General features: G+C 33.5%; 1 protein-coding gene across 9 annotated transcripts in view; it reads right to left on the bottom strand.

Moving 5' to 3' along the window:
* Positions 1–25,958, bottom strand: part of LOC128868315 (matrix metalloproteinase-14) — an 89,561-nt gene that overhangs the window by 5,986 nt on the left and 57,617 nt on the right. For 5 of the 9 annotated variants that reach the window (XM_054110256.1, XM_054110257.1, XM_054110261.1 and 2 more), the window contains exons 3-6: positions 16,555–16,961; positions 15,831–16,372; positions 15,393–15,769; positions 13,600–13,765 (exon numbers count right to left, since the gene is read on the bottom strand). In XM_054110256.1, the coding sequence (XP_053966231.1) occupies positions 13,600–13,765; positions 15,393–15,769; positions 15,831–16,372; positions 16,555–16,961 (1,492 nt within the window). Of the gene's footprint in view, positions 1–3,726; positions 4,312–4,357; positions 5,037–13,599; positions 13,766–15,392; positions 15,770–15,830; positions 16,373–16,554; positions 16,962–25,958 lie in introns of those variants that run through there. The other 4 variants (XR_008455093.1, XR_008455094.1, XM_054110263.1 and 1 more) reach the window with 4 other exon arrangements.

Raw genomic sequence — 25,958 nt, 5'->3', positions numbered from 1 at the left:
TACAAAATGCAGAAGGTGAGGCCTTCCGAAAACCACTACTTAATTTTTCGCAATTTTAACAACCGATGACGTCATCTCTTCAAATAAATAAACAAAAGTAAGGGAAGTTATTTGCTTGTAACTATTCAGTGATTGGCTTGGTCATGATGTGATTTTTAAATTAAACAAACTGATACTCGTAAAAGTGAATGGCCGCGTGTTAAATTGTGAAGCACGTTTTGTTGCGATTTTTTGCTGATGACGTCGTAGTAAAAAAGTGTGTGTGTGTATAATTGTTTGGCCATTTCAGTTGTTTTCGCTTACTCTTCCTCTTCTTTTTGTTTGTTTATTTGAAGAGATGACGTCTTAGCGAATTCGAAATAATTTACAAAACGTGTGCCGCCATCTTCAATGAAATCGCCTTGGATTGAACCCAAACATTAACTCTTCGAGAACATCAACTACAAGTTTTAATATATCGCGTAGCAACAAGATAGTTAAAAAATAAAATTTCGGTTTTTCGTAATCGATCAAACGGATCAATCTAATCGAAAATACTGAAGGACTTTTTTAAGGTTTAAAATTACGAGCAAGATTAAGTTAATTTGGAAGATACATGAAAAAACTCGAGCGAATTGCAAACAAATTCTCCAGATTGTATTAAATTAGCTGTACGATGTTATAGCTATGCGATAATACAGTGAATCGCACTGTTACCTTTTTTTTGTGTTGCGGAATTTAGATCTAGTTCACGCGAGTTGCTCTCTAATACGTACAAATGTGATAACAACATTTAATAAAAAATGCGAAAGGTGCAAATAGTCAAGATGTTAATTTGAACCTTCCCTTATCTGTATTTATAAAATAGACATACAAAGTTAATCATCTAATTTAGTTTTTAAATAACTTTTTTACAGATCAAAAAACATAACTTTGAGTGATGGAAATCTTTATTTAGACCTTGACGACGCGCTCCACTGCTTGTCGGTTTATACTCGTATGCTGCAGCCAAGGCGAATCTATTAAAGGTGGTGTTGGTAAATCAGCTGATTTGAGGTTTTTATTATTCATTATTTGTTTTCTAGTTTCTCAATACTTTGCTCTGACAATCAAATGTACAGAACATTGTTGTTGGTCCAGTGCCACCACCTTTAATGAATGCACCTTGGCTGCAGTTGTCTGGGTTCACAAGTGCCAAATTTGCTTGACGTACGACGCCATTTGCAAAAATTATAAATCTTCCAATGGGGTGATTAATTTTGTATGTAAAATTAATTTTGACTTAAATAAATTTATTTTTTCTGTAAAGAATTTCGTTTGTTTTAGTCGCGCGAATTATTTTTTGAATAAATCTTCAGCAAATTTTGTTAATTTTACTATTATTTGAAAACACAATAATTTTTTATAATTCGTACATTTTTACGGTTTCAATTAACAAATTGGGTTACGAGTGTTCCTTGGTTTTAGAGCCCTTAATACCCGGGCATCAAGCAGTGCGAGTAGCTCGATACTCGTGCGAAACTCGTTCATGACTCACCTACTCAAATATTTGCTTGAAATTTTCTAGCTTCTGAAGATTCTTAGTAGCTAAACATTTTGCATTTTTTTGCATTGAAAGTAAATGAAGATTGACTACAGAAATCCTGTGAATCTTGTGAAGTATTATAGTCTTAGCAGCTAAACAAAAATTGTCAATTTTATTTATCAGCATTTCTTTAGTTTTCAAACGACGTTGGCACTGTTAATAAATAATTTGTAAAACTTAAAAAAAGTGCTGACAAAAAAATCAAATTAATCAAAAGTTTTGCTCGAATTACTCAGAAATACTGGAGCTCATGCTCGAAAGTTTTCGAAAAATGAGTATCAAATAGGTGTGCATCAAAATGTGCGAAGAAAGAGGAGAGCTCTGCTCTGTTTTTCGATATCGTGGAATAAATGAGCTGAAGGTTATTAGAGAGTGTGAGCCTGAAATACGAAATAAAAATGCATGGAAATGTATACCTAAACATTCTAATTTGATTTTTTCCAATTAAGTAACTAGAATAGAAAAACAGTATGAAATAGTGGCTATACGAGTATAAGAAAGTGGAGAGATTCGCCGCTCTTCCACTGCGAAGGTTCCAGCGCCTTGACAACGCCACGACCAGTTGTTATATTTATAATGACGCTATGATGCATTGCCTCGCATTTTGTATTATTGTTTTATAATGTTGATGAGGATTAGTAAAGATGTATGCCGAGAAATGAAAATTTCGTCGTTAATTGCTTTACGATGGCAATGAATCGTATGTTAATTGTCGACAAACTATCCCCAGGTATTATTAAAGTAAGCCATATATCGTACAATATTAAATAAAAACAAATAAATGTAAATTTAGTGCACATACATACATTGGTAAGTATGTATATTTTTTTAGGAAAGAATAGCTGAAAAAATTTTTCACGTGGATTTGTAAATTAAATATATTACGTACATATGTCTCTAAATCCAAGTCTATCTCCATTAAAAATAAAATTCAAAATGGGACGCTCTCAATGGGACACCTTATACGGTCTATGCCAAAACAAAAATACTCAAGAAGTTAGAAATTAAATATTATTCAACATTCGAGCGCAAATCTGTGTTCAATCACCGTTGGTTTGAAAATATAAGCACTGCCGAATAATCAATCGAGCTTCCTATCCGACAATCGGCAGTAAAACTGGTTTGGAGAAAAAAATTAGCTCTAAAATTTCCAATTGAATGATAATTATTATCGAAATTTTTAATTATCCACTTATTGGCTTTATGGCATTTGTACATCGAGTTATTTTTCTGAATGCTAAATGTGGGGCACTCTTGTTCTTCAAATGTTTGAAATCGGGTGATCTCATAGCCTAGACAGACAGGTGGTGACATTAATCGGGATTAACGACTTACCTCAGGAATTAAGTACAACTAATGCGGATTGACGACTAAGCTAAATTCTCATAATTTAAGCGGATTAGGGGAATTTTCGACGGCAACATTGACGAAAAATGACAGTTAATATCTATTGTGAATGAAAAATAATGAAACTTTTAAAGAGAAGAACAAGAAAGACTGAATGCTATGCTGGTTTGCATTAACAAGTTCGAAATTGCATTAATTGTTTTGATATTTCGGAGCAGTTTGAGAAATAGCAATTTAAGAATGTTAAATAAATAATTATTTGTTAGTATCAGGGCAGCTTATATCCGTATTTCTTGCCTGTGGTCCATCTTTTACTGGCAAAACTATCCAATTAACAAATCGGCTATTCCCTAATCCGCGTAACAGCCATCTGTCACACTACAGAATTAACTGCGTCGATATTCCCGACGGGCTATCAGCTGGCAAAAATGTTTACAATTTACTGATTGGAGCTCAAAGATTTGTTCAAGCCAAAATAATTGGTAGGAAAATGAGGAACGAGTAACGAGTAAAAATGCGGCAAACTCGAAAATCATATATTTTTTGATTGAAGTTATTTTACAATCCACTTAAATCAGAGGACGAGCATAATTTACACACAGAAATTTACATTTAGTGAAGTTACAAATGATCTTATTCCCTATGAATGTTTCTAATCATTAACTAAGAAATTTCTTAATGGAAAATGCGATGACAGATAAAAAATGAAAATAAATAATGTAAGTTTACACCAGTGAATACATTTATAGGTATATACATGCTTGTACATATATACTTAAGTCCTACGGACAAAAACAAAACAATTTCTCACGTACATTTTCTATCATTCGTTCGGATTGTGTTGTGATGTTTAGGGCGAGCTTGGCAAACGGGTAGTATGTGGCACACGACAACCTGGTAACGGCATGGAGACGGTGCGACCACAGTAGCAAGCGCTAGCGCTAGTTTTCTCTTTCAGAACTGGCGTTTTTGCTCGTCACTCGGCTAGTGTGATTTCAAGTGTTACCACTGCTGCAGGACGCACGACCTCCATGGGCTGGGCATTGCGTTTGAACGAAGACAATAAGCAATATGTTTTGATGAATGATAAAGCTGGATGATAATGGTGATACTGGCTATTTGACGGGCTGCATTATGTGGTCACTTCCAATAATAATAGGTAAATTTTTCTTTATTTTCGCTGCACGGCACATACAAATCATCTGCTACCTCTCTACATACGCACAATTTTCTCAATATTACACCTTATTATTTTTTACGTTATTACTTTAAATTTAAAATTTAGTACAAGTCTATGTATTGAAAGATCGCGCTTAATATAATTAGTAAATTTGATTAGAAAAACGAATTCGCTATGCTCCACATCCAACCAGGGATATCTCTTCTTTCAGGTTTCTCGCCTTTCAATCGAAATTATAAAAATTATCGCATTTACATATTCGGAACGGTTGGAATTTTGTTTCATCGAAAATATAAGTACATCGTAACAAGAAACAAAAAGAAATATAAAAATTATAAATATATGTATGTATGTAAAAGTTCTTGCTTTGATTGCTAATTACGCAAATTAAAAGAGCCAAACTAAAAGCTACGATTCTACAGCAAATATGCATACATATCAACATATGGTGTGGAGGTGTGCAGGAAACTGGAAACTGGAAACTGCTGCAAGCCATACACCTACACGGCGGCAATTCACTAAACTACTGACTACTTACGCCCATACGTACATATGCGCAATTACACTACAAACATACACAAGTAAAAATAGGCGATAAATGTTTAACAATGTGCGACTGATCCTTTCACAACTACATACACAATCAAAAATATAACAACGCAAGCGGCTTCTAAGATAATTGTCAGCAACTACAGTTACATACATAAGTATATGATAAGTGCCTTCAAGTACACACGAATTCATTTACAAAATATAATAAATACTATGTCTGTGTGTATGTAAGTAGTTATATGCAGCTGACAATGGATTTTATTCGTATACTCGCAGCACATTGGGCCACTTGCGAGTTTTAATTTCTTTGCCAAACTCTAAATGTGTTCTTGGTTATTTATTCTTGTATGTATGTATGTATATATGTATGAACTCATCCACGTTTTTTAATGCCTGCAAAATAGATTAGATTCAACAAAATGTATTTTAGAAAATACAATTAATTCAATTTATACAGCATTGTGCATTTCATGTCCAATCCACGTTATTCACCTATTTCGTGTGTATGAGGGGTTCATGCATATACATATGTATGTATGCATATGTGTAAGTATGTTTGTATTCATACATATGTGCAGCAATAATTGGTCCACACAAAATTTATATTTTATAGTGGAGATATTCAAACTACTTTGAAGTCGAAAGCATGCAGGGCAACTTTCATTCAGTGAGTAAGGACCGTTTTCAGAGTAAGCTAATTAAAGTAAGAGTACATTCATACAGAGTGCAGAGAGAGTATTAGTTTACATAGTAAAATATCGATTAGTGACAAACAACGAATTAACTTAGCAAACAGATTAAAATAGTATACATATAAAGAGTTTTAATTAGATTGGTAATATTTTCGTGCTTTTGTAGTTATTTTGTTGCATTTTTAAGACTTATAATGGACTGTGATTGGTGACTCTTTATTTTATAATAAGTCATAAAAAATGTTGTATATATTTCGCCAAAGTTCTCCTTTAATCAATTATTTTGCATATTTAGATAAGGAAATGAAGTCCTCAGCAATGCAGTACTCATTTTTTTGTACAAAAAATTCGAGGTATCGAACTAAAATATATGAATAATATGTGGATTAGCGCACCTCCGTTGCGAGCGAATTTGAAAAGATTTTTGTCAAACAATTACAAATAACGCTTGCAGTTTTTGGGAATGCGTTAGTCGCGACTTGCGATTAAATCGAAATTATTTCAGGAATAACGGCAACTAATGCGGATTGACAACTAGACTTAATTCTCATAATTTAAGTGGATTAGGGGAGTTTTCGATGGCAACATTGCCGAAAAATAACAGCCAATATCCTAGGTGAATGAAAAATAATGAAAGAGAATAAGAAGAAAGGTTGGATGCGATGCCAGTTTTCGCTCTAACATTCGAAATTACATTAATTGTTTTGATATTTCGGAGCAGTTTGAAAAATAGCAATTTAAGATTTTTTTAAATAAATAATTATTTTTTAGTATCAGGGCAGCTAATACCCGTATTTGTTGCCTGTGGTCCATATTTTACTGACAAGTACTGAAGTATCCAATAAGCAAATCAGCTGATCACTAATCCGCGTAACAGCCATCTGCCACACTACTATTTTAATCAGAATTAACTGCGCCGGTAATCCCGAAATACTAAAATACCAAAATGCCCAAAATGATTAGCCCAGCTCGTCACTTCTTCTGCCTGTGCGCACTTCGGTATTTTTTATGGTACTGAAAATGAGCGAAACCGGTCTATAACCCGGCATATCTGCTATGAACCATTCATTTCAATAAGAAAAAACGTGGCATCTCGGTTATAAATGAGGCAAAATCACTCAAATTTGGTACTTAATGCAAGAAATAGTAAAAGTAAAATTTTGAAAAATAAGTTGTTTTTTTGTTTGTTATTTTTACAAACTTAAGTATATGTTATGTGTTGTAATTTAAGTGATTGAAACTCAAATACCTTTCTTGCTTTTTTATTAATATAAAATATTTGATTTTAAGAAGTCATTGCTTATTTGATACTTAAGCCCTTGATTAAGCCAATGGTTCGATTTGTCCCTAAAATTCGAAATTCGGTCATTTTCTAAAAATTACTATTTGCTTAGTAGCAGCACGAAGCTCTTTAAGACTAGAAAAAAAAGACTACTGACATTTTTTAAAAGTTGTTGGGCGATCATTAACAAAGCAGGCTTAAAAGTATTGCGCTTACGATGCCTATTTGCAAGTTCTCTATCGGAGTTTCGGTAAAACAATTCCGTCCATTTCCGATCTTTTGGAAAAATCCTAACAGGAAAGTTGAAAGTGAACAAATAAACGCAATCTTTCAATCTTACAAATACAACCCATCAATTGAGTTCAAGCGCCAGTAGTTATCAGCATCTCATTGGTATTGATAGTCAGGAGAAGTAATGGAAGGGAAAATAATCGTTTATAATGCAAAAAATTCAAGCGATCTTAATCGCAGCATGGTAGGCGTCGCATAAAGTATACGAAAAATGAAATCGTTTAAAACTGGACTAATGCATGGGGGAAGAATTACAAGACTCTACAATTTTTTTTTCAAATCTAATGTTCAGTTTCTCCACTCAATTTTAAATTTAAAAGACTGTTTCGTTTATATTTTTAAATTTTAAAATTCTGATAAATTTTAATATTGATTGGTGAGATCGACCATTACTTTTTACATTGAAATTTAACTTGATCGACTGAATTCTAAATGTTTGTTAGTCAAAAGGGGGAAAACAATCAAGAATCCTAGGTTGGGTACTTTTTGGCTTTGAAAAACTTCCGTAGGTACTAATTTTTCCTCAATCTTATATGTACATATATTTTTGTTTCTTGTTAATATCTCTTCACACGGAATCAAAATTAAAAAAAAAAGGTATCGTTTTCTAGGTGGAAATAAGCTTTATTTGACAATCCTAATCTTAACAGGCTTGGTGCCTCTGTTTAGTCGTATTTTATTAAAACTAGGAAGGCAAATTTGTAAAGGGTTTTTCAATTGGCGCGGGTCGATTTTGGCGCCCAGTGGCAGCCATTTAGTTTTGGTGACATCTGTCAAATCTTTTGTTTATTATTCAGTTGTTTATGCCAAATCATCATGGCAAGTTACACGATTGAACAGCACGTTCAAATGATAAAACTTTATTATCAAAATGAGTGTTCATTAACGCAAACTTGCGCCATTGCGCCCATTTTTCGGTAGACGTGGTGGCCCTTCCACTTTCTTATGGCCCATATTGAACCATATGGACCTAGACGACATGTGGTTCCAGCAGGACGGCGCTACGTGCCACACAGCAAACGCCATTTTATTCCATTTCAACATCTACCCGCCCTTATTGAAAAACCCTTTATTTTAACACTATTGTGAATTCTGAATTGCGTCGCTGGCAACTGGAAGGCGAGCATGCTCAAATGAGCTGAGCCACAGTGGCTTTACAACTGTTGTTCATTTTGCGTGCTATTGCGCAGGGGAATTTTCGTTTATGCAAGGCAGCGCAAAATTAATCACCCCATCGGAATATTTCTAATTTTTGCAAATGACCGCGTACGTCAATCATATTTGACACTGCTGTATTCAATCAGACACTCAATGGAGTGCCTAAGGGACAAAATAAAGGTTTATGTCACCTAAAATCATTTTGTTTTTATTTGGTAAAAAAGTTTGGAAATTGGATGATTAATTTTGCACCACCTTGTACGAGCGCCACCTGTGAATATATATGTATGATATTGGCATTTTTAAATTACATGCGAACACATTTTCATGTTTTTTATTTCATGCCCAGGAGAGCTTTGAATGCTTTGATTGAGACGAAAAAGGCATCAATGCGCCAGGCGAGATCACACAAGAAACATACACGAAAGAGAGAATTATTTGGAGCGTGTAAGTGAACAAGTATAAGAAGTATTGTAAAATGAAAATTTTTATGTAACCTATCATTATCAGCAAAAAAAAATTATAATAATAAGCTGTAGCTTAAACTCGAATTAAGTTGCTTTTGGGTGCGGACGCGCATTATTAAAAAATATAATTTTTATTTACTTGCTTGCGAATATAACACATAAATTGTTCAAAAAATAAATGGAAAAAGTCTGACAAGCGCATATCGTCCCCTTTCTGTGTTAACCTCGTATCTACAAAATCATAATTTTCAGTAAATCGATAAACATGTTTAGAGTTACTTAACTTCTATGAAAAGTTACAACTTATTTGATACGATACTTGTAGTAGATACGAGGTTTTTGAATTCGAACAAGTGTGTATGTAGATGAGAAAAATCGACACGCTCTGAAAAAAATTCTATAATCATTATGAACTTTGTATGTTTTGTTTTACGTAGCAGGAGTGCTAAGGAGTGTTTTTCACTAAAAATCTCAATTTCGAAAAAAATGAAGTTACGAGGTTAACACAGAAAGGGGACGATATGTCAGTGGTGATTGAACATATATTTTACTTCTTGTAAATCTCGTTAAGGTGTTCTGCGTATGAAATGAACTGCAACAACATATCTAAAAACTTTGTTTTCTTTTATTAATTAGTGAGGGGATTTAGTGGATTTTTTTAAGTACCTACATATTTGCAACTTAGTATATTTTACAATTTATGGCGATTAGGAGGTTCAAGTGTTCAAAACTGTTAAAAACGTGCACCTTTGGTAATGGTTTTCAGTGTTATATGCTTGGGTTCAGGATCGCTTTTATGAAATAGAGAGTGATGAAAAACTAAGTAGGAATTTTATAAAATATTCAAACTACCTACTAATTTACAAAGCATTAAAAGTGCTTCAATAAATAAGTAAAATAATAGAGATAAAGATTTGAACTAGAGAAAGCACAAACCTAAGCTTACATGCATATATTTATATACAAATAATTATCTAAATTGTTAATATTGTAAGAATGATTGCCATTTTATAAGAAGCCATGCGAAATTTTGATACATTTCAATCTACCAGTGAATTTGTCTATGCCGTTAAACCATTAAAACTACTTTAGCGCTTGCTCAGATATAGAAAAAGGTGTAGTGGATATAATGCCGTATAATTACCAAGAGCTTTACATATAAATATATTATATAATACATATGTGTACCAGTGGGTAAAATATACAGTTATAATATGTAAGTAAAAGCAAGGGTCTAAAGCAAGTGCTACAAATCTCGGTGCGATTGTAATGCATAATAAATGTGAGTATATACTGGAATATTGTAAATATTGTAAATATATTATATGTTTTTCGTATTTCTCATTGTCATATTTCCCTAATTGTGGATTAGTGAAACCGACCAGGTTACCGTTTCAGCAGAATATTGTGAGGTTGGTATTCTATTGGTTTTTTTAAGTTATCAACAAGTGTTGTGTTGAAAAATGTTGGAATAAAAATCTCAATAGTATTAATATTTTAATATTTTTTTAAAGCTATTAATTTTTATTTTATTTCTATAGTATTAATAATTTTAAACACGGTATGTCGAACCCTTTGTTTATGTGTATGTATTTATGTATATACAAAGAAGGTAGATGTTAAGTTGAATGATGGTAGACCAAGTGGTTTTATGCACAATATGGACATCTGTGATATGTACACCAGTGGGCACAATAATAGGACTGCGGAATTTTTTAGAGTTTTGACTATTTATTTATTTTTTATTTTTTTATTTTATTTTTTATTTATTATAAAAACATAGTTTTTACTACAACAAAAACAACATAACCTAAAGTTTTAAGCTATGTACAAAAATAAAAATAAATTAACAAATTTTCAAACTTTTTAGTTTCAAGCTATGTACAAAAATAAAAATAAATTAACAAATTTTCAAACTTTTTAGTCAGAATTAAAAAAAAATTCTTTGCAGCTTTGTAGTCCATTGAATTTTGGCGTTAGTCAATGTTTTGCCAGTCTAACGTGTCTTAAAGTTTGCGTTGATTTTTGATAATTTTTTTGTTGACGGTGTTACACATTTGTTTTTAATAATCTAAGCTGCAAAATTTCTTACAGACTATGAAAAACAGATGAGTGCTAAACAAATGAATAAAAAGCAAATTAAATTCTCTCATATAACTCCATTTGTTTTACTTATATAAAGAAAATGCACAAGACAGCTGAGAAAAAAAAATTGTAAAAAAAAAAAAAAAAAATTCAAAAGCTATATCATTTGTAAAAAAATATCAAAAAAGGTTTAAAAATTAAAAAAAAAATCTTCAGAAGGTTTGAAACTTTTTAATCAGAATTTTAGGAGAATTTTCAGGTATGCAGTTTTCCAGTCAATTGAATTTTGAAATAATCAAATTTGTAAAAAAAAATTCAAAAATGTGTAAAAAAAAAATTCCAAAAAAGTTTCAAAAATTAAAACATTTGTAAAGCAAAATCAAAAAAGGTTACAAAAGCTTTGTAAAAAATTAAAAAGAAGTTTCAAAAGCTTTGTACAAAATATAAAAAAAAAATCATAAAAAGGTTCGACAATTTTTAAAAAGAATTTTTGGAAAAATTTCAGGTATGCAGCTTTAAAGCTTATAGAATTTTGAAAAATTTTGAAATAAATGCTATAAAATTTCTAAAAAATATTTCAAAAATAGTTTCAAAAGCTTTGTGCTAAACTAAAAATAACATCATCAAAAAGTTCGAAAATTTTTAATCAGAATTTTTGAAATAATTTCGGGTAAGCAGTTTTACAGCCAATTGAATTATGAAATGACAAAAATTCTAAAAAGTTAAAAAACAAAAAATTTCAAAAAAAGTCACAAAAGCTTTGTACTAAATTAAAAATAAAATCATCAAAAAGTTCGAGAATTTTTAATCAAAACTTTTCAAAAATTTTCGTATATGCAGTTTTACAGCCAATGGAAGTATGAAAAAATTAAATCGAAATAATTTGTGAAAGAATTCAAAAGCTTTTTACATAATTAAGTAAACAAATTCACCAAAAAGTTCGAAACTTTTTTATAAGAATTTTTGGAAAAATTTCAGGTATGCAGTGTTACAGCCGATTGCATTTTGAAATAACAAAAATTCTAAAAAATGTGTATAAAATATTCAAAAAAAGTTTAAAAAATTTTTACAAAATTAAAAAAAAGCATAAAAAGGTTTGAACTGTTTTAATCAGAATTTTTGGAAAAATTTCATCCAGTGAATTTTGAAATAATAAAGTGCAAGTTTAAAGTGGTGCAAAAAACGCTTTGACGTTTGATACATTTCTTTCGCACGCGGCCTTGTGCATTTTCTCCACAAAAAAAAAATTTGAACATTCGTTAATAAAAAAAAAAAAAATCATAATAATGTCAACAAAAAGAATTAACAAAAATCAATGCAGATTTTGAGTTACTTTAAACTGGCACAATATTACACCAAAATTGAATGGGCTACAAAATTGCATACGTAGAATTTTTATAGAGCGTCTGACTAAAAAAATTTAAATTTTGATGAAATAAAATATTATAAATAAATGAAATAAAAAAATTTAATTTTGAAGAATTTTTTTTATATATTTTTTAAATTTTGTAGTAAGCATGAAACTTTTACTTATATAACTTTTGTTGTAGTATGATAAAAAAAATAAATAAGAAATAAAAATATAGTCAAAACTTTGCAATATGCTGCACTGCTATTGTTATGAACACAGGTGTATGTTCATAAAAGTGCCAATTTAGCTTAGATTTTAGGAAATTCTTGTTACTTACATTTCTTTCTGAGCTTATAAATGAGTATTTTAGATTATTTACACTAAAAAGGTATGTATGCATGTGTATACAGGACATACAGGATGTATGGTATAAAAGGCATTAGTAAGCTTATTACTTAGAACAGTGTGGGCCATCTAACGATTGAAACTTGAAATGGCTTTAAATAGGAATCAAAGTAATTTTATTGTTGTGTCGGAAGGTGATTCACAAGTTTGCAAGTAAATTTTTAATATTTCCTAATGTTTTTCAAGCGTAAATCGACCCATTTCGTAGACCGCAGATGTTAACCGAACTTTCTGTTTTAATACCAATGTATTTTAGTAGAGACATTAAAAACAATCAATAGTCCAAGTTTCAATCACGAGAAAGTCCATATATTAAATATATTATTTATAGCCATGAAATGGATTTGTAATTTCCCTTTTTAAATGCGGCAAATCCGAATTTTTTTGTCAGAGAATTAAGAAGTTGCTAAATTGTCGAATAAAAATATTTAATTTGCACTATTTATGATGCAACAAATAACATAAACAATATAATACATATTTATTAATAATAAATGTACAGAATTTCGGTGACTTAAAAAAAAAAAATTAATAAAAATTTGTTTTTAATCAATATTTAAAAAAATTAAAAAAAAAGTTTTTTTTACTTTAACTATATAAAGCTGGGAATTAAAGGGTTAAAAATATTTTATTACATACACATATATGTACATGTGTAAGAAAATATTGATACGTAAGTTTTATGAAGGCAGTGTTAGTAAATGATCCATACTTACATACATAAAGTACAAGTTAGTTTGACATTTGAAATTATGATGGAATATTTAGACGATTATAATGAAAAACGCATGATTATGATGCAATATTTAGACGATTTTAATGGAAGGCGCATGATTCATGAATATGCAAATAATTCGGTGATTCTACAGTAAATAAGAAATGATCATTCGAAAAGAATATCCAACAACGCAAACGACCACCTTGACACTTACAAATTCGTCTATATTTAAAATCAAATTACAACAAATAACAACATAAGGGTACAAGAAACTAATGAACTAAGAAACCCATTACTGATGGACAATTTGAATTCGAAGTGATGTAACATACCATATTGATCCGTTTCGTAACATTTCAGAGATATTTAAAAAATGCCTTAACTAAAATAATTTCTATAAGAGATCTTTTAAAAGTTAACAACTTTAGAGCAGAAGTTGTAGGTATAAATTTAATAATCGAAATTTTATTCATTCTCACAATGCGCTCCTAGGTCGGTTCCACTCACCTGCTTCGAATTGTAGTGATTCGTCATTTTCGTCATTGTTGTATGCAGAGGTTAAATACGATTCTTCGGTATTTTCAAGAATATTACCTGTTGACGAGGGCACATTTTTGCAGCCGAACCACCAATGTGCAGATGGTCGTGGGAATGGCGGATTTGCTGCATCGATCTAATGAATAGAGGGAATATTTTCGTAAATATGGGTAATTTTCTGATATTTTAAATTAAATTAATTTGCTATAGCACAAATTGAAAATTTATGATGATGATGATGAATTGCTACTACGCCGAAAAACGTATAATAGAAGAAAAAATGCTTTCGATTTTCGAAATGCATAGATGTGAATCTATTAGGGTCGCTCACCGAAAAAAGTAAAGTTTTTTCCACCGGAATCGATTAAAAAAGACCTCCAAAAATCGAGTGTTTCACAAAGAAAACTAGTTTTTTTTAAATATTAAAAAAAAAAAAATCACCTCAGGCGATAGTAGAGTTTAAGCTGAGAAGAATTAGGTACCCTCAAATTGGTTCAGCTCACGTAAATTTTAGTATTAGTTTGAGGGAAAATAAATCCGAACAAAAATAAATCCAAACGATATTTGGAAGTACTCTCAAATCTTAATATTTTTTCGCAATACTTTGGTGGAAGTCTTAAAATATAACAAATTTTGTAATTCCGATGGAAAAACAGTTTCGATTTTTTGTACTTGAAGAGTGATGCACCCGAATATTTATGTATTTCAAGCATAGAGCGAATTATTCTACTAATAATGTAATCTAAATGTAATCTAATAACAATACGAGGGTTGCTATTTATATATCTGGCATTGGGCTCTTCTAGTGTTATTAGGCGCCCTTTGAGATTTTCATTGGAAAGTTTGACATATTTTACTACAAAAGCACTCAGAATGCTTTGAAGTGCGAACCATATCTATTAGTGTTATTTGCAGTGGCTTTAACCCTTCGTTTTACACCCGACTACCTTTTTCGACTTTGGACGTGATTTAACATATTTCTATCATAGCTAACGACTTGAGCTGCCAGGTAGCTTCCTAAAATTTAATTTTCTATCGATTGATGGATAAAACCTTTTAAAATGGATCCTTGAACAGGACAAAAAAATACCAGAAGTTGCCCAACCAAAGGTTATAAAAAGGGTATCCAAGGGAGGGTTAAAACTTTATCTCGGCGATATATTTTTCACAATTTTCGATGTGGATTAACAAGACAAGTATGCATCGATAAACAAAGCACTCTCCCTTAGCACTGTACAAAACTGACCCAATGGATTTTCTCGTGCTTTTCTTGCCGTTACGGCCGAATTCCCGGAAAGTCGTCTAAAATCAGTTTTTGTGGCAGAAAATTCCGATGCTGAAATGATGGAGCGCGATTGTTATGTCACATACCGTGAGAATGAGGCATCCGTGGGCATACATTGGTAAGCCGAACATCAATAAGATTTTGCATCTTGTCTTAAAACTGGTGTGTTCGGGTTGGACCCCACACAATTTAAAAAACGCCTTGCAAACGTGCCTGTCGCTTCGAAAATGGGTTCAAACGAATACTGAAGTGTATTGATTATCATTAAGAATATTTTGAAAAGCAATAAAATCGTTTTCAAGCACCCATACACATTTCCATTGCTAGACCAGAAACTTAAATAGCAACCCTCGTACTAATATAAAAACTGAGAAAAATCTATGTTCTTCAGTAGCAGAGGAATCTAATTTTTGTGAGATATGTTAGAGTCATGGTATACATGTATGTATGTATGTATGTATGTACTATCAACATTTACCGAAAATGTTCTGTCGTTGAATCTGTAGTATTTGTCACCCTTGAAGAAGTAGGTATAGCCGTTGGTGTATTGTAGCGCAGCATCAATATTATTTGGCAGGCCTTCCCAGTTTGAAATGGGCTTTGGATAGCTTGATTTGACTGGCGGCCGCTTAAGTGGGTCGAAACGCCAGAATTTGCTGCCTTTGTAGAAGTAAATCTTGCCATTACCACCCCACACCATAGCAGCATCCAAATGATCTGGTATGCCAGTGAAGCCTTCACTGATTTCCTTTGGATAGTCACCGTCCATTTGTCGTCCATTGTAGCGCCAGTATTTCGTGCCCTTGAAAAAGTATGTTTTGCCATTTTTGTATGTGAATGCCGCATCAATATCACCTGTTTACAAAGTAACGATAATTACGGTAACGGTTTCGACTTTTTATATTACAAATCTTACCCGGCAAACCAGGCCAGCCTTCCGAAATGAGCTTGGGATAGCCATCTGCAATGGAGTTTTCAGTGAGTCTGTAGTACTTGTTGCCCTTGAAGGCATATGTCTGGTCATCGGCTGAGTTGAATAAGGCGTCTACTTTTGGCTCCTTGCAAATGACTTCGTCTCGTGGCACTTTTGGAGGCACGTACGCTGGCCTTTGCGTTGTTTTGGGGAATCCGCCACGATTGGCTACTCCAACAGTTCTTTTGCCATACAAAGCTTGTATAGCCAGAACGTCATCGGAGTCAAGCTTGAAAACAGGATCGAATCCACGATAAAAAGGTGCCATCAGAGCGGAGCGTACATCTGAGTGCGACAAACCCAGCGAGTGACCGAATTCATGTGCAGCCACTTGGAAAAGATTTGTGCCACGTGGTGAGCCAATCGTCCATAATTCAGCGTCATCAAAATGTGCATCGCCACCGAAAACAGGGAAAAACGCATGCGCTAATGTACCACCAACGCCGTCAAATGCGTCGCCATCTCCATGTTCGCTCTCAACAAACCTAAAAAAAATTGCACAGATAAATAACGGAGTAAAGTGAAGGAGTAAGTTATGCTAATGGCTCCAAATCTGAACTATGGAACAATTGCCTCAGCTTTAGCCTCCAGTACTCCATTTTTTAGGCGCTTTTGAGGTGGTCTCTACAATTTTAAAATGCTTGGTAAAAAAAGTAAAATTGCTTACTTAATCTCAATATGAACTGGCCCAGAAGCTTTGGGAGTGAACGTCAGATCTGTAAAATCGCTCCAGACACTGAAGGCGCGGGCTATTTCGGCATCCACATCATTGCGTTTAAGGCGTTTCGGGTATTTCGAAATTTTATAGGTGAGGGCCTTTACTCTCCAGCGGCTTCCTTGTAAGGCATATCGTTTTGAGCGACTGTCAGTGCCAAAGCCCACTTTATCCCGTACACCACATCGTGGCAGTGACATTAGTTCCAAAGTCTCATCATCCAAGTCTCCAGTTATATTTAGGCCAGCGAAATTCTGAAAATCTTGCACAGCTTTGGTCCAGGTGCTTGCATCGAGCAGACCGCCGTTGGCAGGATTACGAGCTGAGGCGGGCAGGTAGCCGAATTGTGACAGATAAATCTGAAATTAATTAATAATTAAATTACATTATATCTGTATCTACTTGAAATATATAAAACAAAATTATTTAAGGTTTAAGGTGTGAAAAAGATGTAAGATATTTTAATAACTTGAATAGCAGGTCAAACAACCAACCAGTACAATTTTGGGTGAGCACCAGAAAAATTGTGGTTTTACGATTTGTAAGATCAATAATCTGCTGCTAATATATATATATATATATATATATGTATATATAACTGTAAAGCTGTTGTAGTTTAACACTAGAACTACGGACCGGTCCAAAAGGCCGATGGTATCAATTGTTCACAATATTTTCTCTTTAAATTGCATTTTATATTTTATGATGATATAATTTTTACGAATTCCATGTATTTAATAATATTCTAGATTATTTCGACTTCCAGCTTCAATTTTTATGATATACGTCAATGCAAAAACTTCTCAGGACAGGAACTACTTGAAGCCGCCACTACGACGACGGTGAATCAAAATTCCCTGAAAATGTAATTACAGTTTCTTCTAAAATTTTCAGAATTTTGCATTTTGTGACTCATTTTTATTTTCTTATTGGTAATTGTTGTATATATTTGAAATGCGCACAGGAAAGAGTTTACGGGCATTTTATAATTTATACGCTTTGACAAAAGAAATGAATAGAGTTTACGATTCTAAACAGATAAATTCGCTTTAATATCAAATGTTTGGAATTCATTCATTGAAAATAGCCAGATAATCACGATTGATGAACAATTATTCCCTACCAAAGGGAGATGCCGATTCGGAATAAAATTTTGGGTGGTGTCTATTCTACAAAGTAAATTTCTTATAAATGGATTCCCGCAAATGGAAAAGGACGAAACAAGACAATCCTCAATGTGAGCACTTTGAGTGAGTTTTTTGCCCTAAGGGGGCACGTGATAACTTTTTTACCAGCAAATGACTGACATCAAAATGAAATTAGAAAACCGGACTACTTTAGCGGAAACAATTTGTGGAAATATAAGAGAATTTCAGAAGCTGGCTAAGCAAAAAAAAAAAACTAGGGTCTGTCAGACTCACGCACGGTAGAAGTGAAACTTCTAAGTTGGTTGTTCCATGCATGGGAGCTCCGGTTTAGATCTCTCCCCCCTCTCTCGTGTTAAATTCAGGTTTTCATATTTTTTTTTCTATATCACTCCACATAAATTTGTACTATTTATTTTTGTCCTTATTAGCTTCAAATTTGACATTTGGGTGCAGTGTTGCACTTGACGCTGACATTTCTTTGCACTTCCAATGGTATTTTTTGCCTACTTTTGGCGCGTTAATCAATTTGCTTTGATCACCGAAACGGTTGAAATGTCATTTTACAACCTTCTACTTCAACTATCGTCGCTCGTTTGGCAAACGCACTCATTGCATCGCTTCGTCTCCTCCATACCTACCATCTATTTACTTCACAGCAGTTTCTTATTGCTTTCCCGCTTACACACATCCAATCGGCGCTTTATCTGATACTCACACACAGCACTCATTTGCACGGGCTATGGCTATCTATAATACCCGTTGTCGGTTGTCGATTGTCGGTTGCCTGCATGTCGCCAGTCTACTTCAATGCTTACTTGTGTGCTATATACATTTCAGTTCATATTATTTCGAAGACGGCGTGTCTCGGTGGCTCCCTCACATCGTTCAGCGCTTGCGATGCGAGAGAGCGACAGAGAGAGCGAATAGGCGAGAGTGGGAAGGAGCAGCTGCTCCTTGGCCCCGCCCATTTGACGGATTTCGGTAACGCTCCGAACTTACCGTTTCACTCGCCTATTTTCAATCTGCCTTGGGCCCCCGACGCACCTAAAGAAGTTTCACTTCAAAAAGAAGATAATTTACCGCGATTTGCATCTGAAATTTATAAGCCATCTAAAACAAAACATAATGCAGTCAACATTGAAAAACACAGAAAAAAGATACCGGGGACACCCTTTTTTGGATGTTTGGTTGAGCTACTCCTCCTATTTGTGATGTGCGTCTTGATGTTTTTCCACAAATGGAGGGACTTACAGTTTCAAGCCGACTCCGAACGGCAGATATTTTTTTATGAGGAGCTTTTTCATGACAGAAATACACTCGGAGGTTTGGCATTGCCTGCCGAGGGACGACTGTTATTAGAAAAAACTCTCTGAATTCCCAACGGTAGTCACGCACCAACCCATTCGCCTACGGCGGCGCAGAAACTATTACATTTTATAATAAGACTAAACGCGGCGTAGAAGATATGGCATATCAAATTACCAGAAAATATAGTGTGAAGTCAGGATCTCGAAGCTGACCTCTTCAAGTATTTTTTAACATTCTCCACTTATACATATATATATATATATAATTGGCGCGTACACCCTTTTCTTTTGGGTGTTTGGCTGAGCTCCTCATCCTATTTGTGGCGCGCGTCTTGATGTCGTTCTCGACTTAGCGACAATAAATAAATAATTGTTTCAATTAGTAAAAGAACTTTCCACAAAGTAAAAAATATCGATCTGAAGAGGAAAACTTGAATGACATCTTGAACAACCCTGAAAGTTTTAATGTAATAGGAAAAACTTGCCAGCTGTGCTGCTGAAATTAAGAAATAATGAAGCTGATGGACAATTTGATAAATAAAATGTGAAGTGCTATTTTAGAGGATGTGCTCTGTGGAGTGTCATGCACGATGACTTTTGTGTAAAGAGGCACTAACTGTTCGATTGACGTATGACACTCACGAACGCCTGAGGCTCGACGATATCAGACGGGAATAAGTCGATACACTTTCTCCCGAAGTAATGCAAAAAGGAGAGAGAGAAGGAATTGTGTTAGTGGCCACACCACTCAACGCAGTAGACGACGGTCGCTGTAAGTGCGAAGGCATTTTGAGCTATACCTCACTCACCAAAATCAAAAAAAAAAATGCATGATGTCATGGAGAAAAACATAATGGTAATGCATGACGTAAAGACTCTTATACTGCGTGCAATGTATTAATAGAGACAGAGGCCGTCAAGCGCTAACTCCTCTTTACAAAAGTCATTGAAAGAATCCTTTGGGAATGTCAGCAAATGGGTAGACATGATTTATGGTACGAAAGCAGCTTGCGCGACTTCAAGTGTCGGCTTTCAATTGGGTCGAAGACAAACACCTATTATTTCAATTAAATATGTATTAATGATTTTGTTAAATCGTATGTAGCTAAGTACGAAAAATTCGTATAAATATAATAATGAAGGAACTAATCCATTTTCCGTATTCAAGTTTGAAATCATCAATTCGAATTACGCGTTTTGTAGTTCGTTTACCTTTTCACGTGCGTTTAATTTGTATGCATGCATATGTATAGATCTTTACATACATTTTAACATATATATATATGTGTGTGTGTGTGGGTGTGGGCGAGTATATATGCCTGCATGAATGTCGCATAATCGTTGACGTTCATTTAATATCAAATTGTCGCATGCATGTACATATGTCTGTATATATGTACGTACGTACGTATGCAAGTATGTAAGCATGTACGCAAATTCATATTCATACGCATGCACGATTCTTTGTACGAATGGCAGGTTCGCAACTCAATGCGCAGTCGCGTTGAATAGCATTTATTTATTATTCTTTATTCGATAATTTATTTTCTTTATTAAAACTCTACAGCTACCCGTAGACTTCCTACTGAACATTTTATATGAGCTGACTTCGACAAAACATTGCCATATAATTTTTTGCTTTATATGTTTGCAGGCTACGTGAGCATTTTAAAAATTTATACATATAAACAGCACATGCGCCCGCTATTGAGTAAAAATATCTTTTTTAGGACAGTAATACAGCAACAGCGACAATACAAATCAGCTGCAGTGGAAAGTTATAAAAAAGTGGAAATTAGGAAACTTCTTCATTGTACTAAATTCTACTTTTTTAATTCCATATATACATGTACATACGTACATACATATACTATGTACAAGCACGAGTATCTAAAAAGGTACGCTCTTTTTGCTTTCGCAAGTGCCCCTATATGAAAGCGCACTAGTCCTCGTCTAGTGAATTCAGAACCAGGTGTTGCTTCTATTTTCCATATAAGAAACTGGTGAATTTTTTTCGGTGCCGTCTTAAAGTATGTTCACATGTGCTGTGATTAGCAATAAATCCACAAAAATTTATCTACCCGTTCACATATGGCAGATTAGTTGCAAAATTAACAATCAGCTGTCAAGAAGGGGTGGCGCTTAGACCCTTTCTGGGTATTTGTTTTAAGCCGAGTTCGAGCGGAAGACATTTTTTTATGAGGAGCTTTTTCGTGCCAGAAATAAACTCGGAGGCTTGCCATTGCCAGCCGAACTTTGTTTAGTGAAATTCTCCTAAAAAGTTTAAAATGAGATTAAAGTGCTGAAGTTGATGCCAATTGTTCTGAATTTTTCTACGCTAGTCACTTGTTAAAGCTAACTTATTATAAAAATATTAACTCGTAACCATTTCATCCAACGCGTTGCTATAGTTGACGCATTACTCTTAAAGCCATACTGCCATCATAAACACAAGCCATATGACTTTCAAACTGGCCTGAGTTACATTGCCTCAAGTCAAGTTAAAAAGCGACTGCATTTCTCAAGACTTCTGCTGAAAGTAGGCTTTGCTGCTAGCGACAAGAAGAGCGAATTGTTTACGAAATTGTGTAGTCGCTAGGGTTATTTGCTTATTTATATATTTATTTTTTATTTTATACATATGTACATTTAAATAAGCAACTATTATATGATGGGCAAACATACTAAAATTATAGCACAGCCCATATAAATACTTTGGCTAATGTCGCTCTATGTACTTAAGCATGTAAGAACACGTGAACGCCAAATATTTACATTAATTTTTATATAAGCCATAGAGTGAAAAACCAAAGTGGCAAATATTTAACATGTGGAGATTGAATGAGTGAAGCAGAATTGTGTTTTACTAAATGATAATAGCTGAAAGACTGTGTGGCGCGTTGATGACTTTTTGTTTGAAAAGCGAAAGTAGTCAGGAGTTCAGTCGAATTTTGAAATTTTCCCAGAGTATACAGACAGACAGTATATGTATGTGTATACATATCTCGCCTGCAAAGAGGGAAAATTGGCTGCTTAAAATAAACACAGAAAAAAGCTTCTGGATAAGAATGAAAGGAACTGTATGAAATCTTAAGGAGGGAAACCAGTTTAGACTGATCAAAAAATCGAAATTTTTTTTATTACATAAATTGTTAGTATAACTACTCAAGAATTCCCGATTCTATGAGCACTTAAGTGACCGCCCGTCGGTTCGGCACCGTAGCGCGCGGTAGTTAGAACGGCGTTTTTTTCGAATCGACTTTTTTGACTGTTGGGCACTCTAGCTCAAAAAGTTTTCGACCAATCGTTATGAAATTTTTGGGGAATGTTCTTTACTCAATTCTCATTATATGAACCTAATTCTTGGATTATATTATCATAAAAAATTTTTTTTTAAGCAAACTACAATAGATGAAAAAATATGGTATGAAAAATGAATTTTCAATATTATTTTATCAAAATTAGGTTCATATTCTTAGGAAACATGTGGAAAAAATTGTTGTTGATTACAGAGAAAAACAACAACTTCAGGAATGCCCATCAACCAGATACTGCGATGGCGATCGACCATGAACAACTGCTTACGGCGGAAATAGCTTGAAAAAATGTAAAAGTGTATTTAAAAATATGAATAAAATACCCTCTAAGTTTAAACAATTTCTGATTATTCCCTCCTTGTTAAAAAAAAAAAAATCACGAAAAACACAAAACTTTCGGCCTCCTAAACCGGTTTCTACCTTAATTCATTCATCAGATACGGGCCACTTTGCAGTAAAATTTTGCCGAATAAAGTTTCGAAATTGGAACAACTAAACGTCGCTCTGAAATAGTTCTTCATTTTTTATTCGCATACTACTTTACCTACAGGGATATACATTTGTATGTATGTTCGTATTGGCTTATATGTGCGAATTGCGCAACCGACTGCCAGCATTAGAATCGATTCATGTCACATACAAATGTCAAATGCACAACACTCCGATAATGACAGCTCATAACGATATTCAGAATTTGTGCTAAGAATGTCAGTTGGCAATTAAGCGAGGAGGTGGTCGAAATAAATAAGTCTAAATGAACATAATTCCTAAATATGTACACATACATATGCATATTACCACCACCACCATATATACATTTAAGTTATTTGTATGCGTTTGTGTTTTTGAGTATGCGCGTACCTGCTTACATACGAGTACATGCGGCACTTTTACCGCAATTTTTTTGGTTAATATTGAATTAGAAGAAAACACCCAAAACCGTCAGCAAACAAATTGTGAAAAATCAACGCGATTTTCGAGCCACTTCAAGCTTGCGCTTTATTATACCAAAACTCAATGGGTTATAACCCTCAAACTCGTCATATTTAGTACCACATATTTCGGAATTTTCTGAAACTATAATAAATATAAATAACTTGGAATTTAATATAAAAAAAATAAAAAAGACATTCACAAAATGTTTAATATCTGATTGTTAAAGTTTTAAAATTAAAACCAATAAATAAGCTTTTGCAAATTATTTTTTGGATTTTAGGAAGGAGCTTTTCAGCAGTTTCATAAAGAATTAAAAAGAAATTTTAGGATTGATATCTTTGTATTTATGAAGCAAAGATTACTTGCCGAAATTCTGAGTGAATAAATTACAATGTAATAAATAAACTTTGCTTTCCATTGAACCGACTTTCATTTGATGCGTATTTGTGATGATAAGAAAGTCGACTTTAAATTTAGCCCCGGCTAGTTCAAAATTTTTGTAGAAATTCGCATGAAAAAGTGTGATTTGATGAAAATTTATTGGAGTTTTTTTTATTTGCACAAAGTTTGAAACTTGCATATATATATTCATAAAAAACAATCAAAATTAAATAACAAACAAATAAATGCTCCAAACTTGTCAATAAGTCCCTGTGCTGTAGTTATTTAATGCCCTGCATATCGTTAAAAAAGTTTTAAAGTTTTGGTCACCGCGAGTAGTTACTTAAATTTTGTCTTATCCCTTTCAGAATATAGTAAAGTGAAACGTGTAAATTATTTTTGACCAAAACGAAATATAGGGGGATCTTTGTTAGTGAAAAAACTGAACTTTGACCTTTGTCCTAATTAGAGCCCTTGAAATTAGCATTTTGACAGAGTTCACAAGCTGCCCTGAATCCACGATGGAAGAATGGGAGTGTGCCCATGTCCTCCTTGTATTCAAAAACATGTGCACACACACTTAAACACATTCATATGCATATTGTGTGAGTATTTGTTGGCTTCTTTGAGTTTTTATTAGAACTTTGCGTGTAACACGCAAGTCTGGGTTGTGTGCTTTCAACGTACACACTTACATACATCATTTACATCTACACTGTATAATACATACATACGCATATACTTACATACATACGTCCATACATTGATAGGGTACATACACGTAAATAGGTAGAAAAAAGTGCGTTTGGGGATTAGAATATTTTGTGAAAACTTTCACGTGATTGTACTTCATGTGCTTGACTTTTTTTTTTTGTATTTACCGAAAGCAAAATGGATGCCTGGTGCTGTTACTCTTTAGAATACATCGCATGTAGAATATTTTACCGTAAACATACATAAGGAAAGTTATCTTCTCCTTAGAAAATATGAATTGCCCTTTCAATTCAAAATGTTTCTTTTGTTTATTAGATGAATAGAAATTCTATTTCGAATGTATGGAATACAGTCACAGTTTTTTTAACCAATGCATTAATTATACGAGTACCTATGCATTCTCATACAAGCAATATTAATTTTGAAAGTGGCAACTGGTAAGGTCAGATTAATATAGATAAATGGTATGACGCTAAAATTAACCCTATACTGCATGAACTAATAAAGCGTTGAAAAAAAAATGTTTCACGGTGAAAATAACTTGGTAAGGCATATTAAAAGAAAAATAGTGAACAAGTTTTATATTATCACTCGAGAAAGATGAGTATCCATAACTCCTTGAAAATATTTTTTTGTCAAAAATTGCTTACGTTTTACTCTGTTATCGTTATTTAAAAATGAATCACTCGCACTTCAATTCTGCTTTTTCACCCACTTGCACAAAAGTGAGGTTATTTCTAAATGTCATAAAATCATGCGTAATTTTTTTGCATTTTATTATTTCTAAATATATATTTGATAGGCTAAAATAGTTTGAAAATAGTTAATTTGGAAATTAAATTGAATCAAAACTGCATTACCATATATTGGCGCGTATGCAGTGAAGAGTTAATTAAAAAAATCGGAGAAGAAGCGTGTCATCTATAAATCTATTTACATATGTACGTATACATATAAGTACATGGTGTGTGATAGAGTGTGTTGATGAAAAAATAGAACATTACACTTTTGTTTTACTGGTGGCAAAAGATGATCATCGACTAACGATTTGATGCAACCTTTGAGCTTTTGTGCAATTTTTAGCTGGCTACAAATTTATATATTAAACACAATCGCTAAGTAAGTTGCACCAGGTAAGAACAACCCTTGCTGAATCGTTAGGGAAGAGTAGTGCAACCCTACGTTAAGTTAAGTTAGGTTATGCTGGTAGTCGGTCTGTACGAGCAACTCACTTAGACTTTACGCGTACGTGGCTTTTATGAAGCGCAGAATTCGTCCTATGCCCACGCCAGACAATTCCGTAACAGAATTGAAAAAGTATCTGCTTAGAAAACCTGCTCTGATTTCAGCTAAGGCTGGACAATTGCAAAGGAAGTGCTCAACTGTTTCTTCCTCTTTCATATCTGCTAAATAGTCAATGACCGGTTATACAAGCCACGGTCTTCGAGATATCCTCTCTTGAAAGGCTAAGCAGTTCCTTTGTCTTTTTCCTACTAGCGGCCGCAGAATTCGTCCTATGCCCACGCCAGACAATTCCGTAACAGAATTGAAAA

Source organism: Anastrepha ludens, chromosome 6, assembly GCF_028408465.1.
Source record: "Anastrepha ludens isolate Willacy chromosome 6, idAnaLude1.1, whole genome shotgun sequence".
Classification (NCBI taxonomy): domain Eukaryota; kingdom Metazoa; phylum Arthropoda; class Insecta; order Diptera; family Tephritidae; genus Anastrepha; species Anastrepha ludens.
The sequence above is the reverse complement of the archived record's forward strand: the minus strand, read 5'-3'. Positions and strand labels throughout refer to the sequence as shown.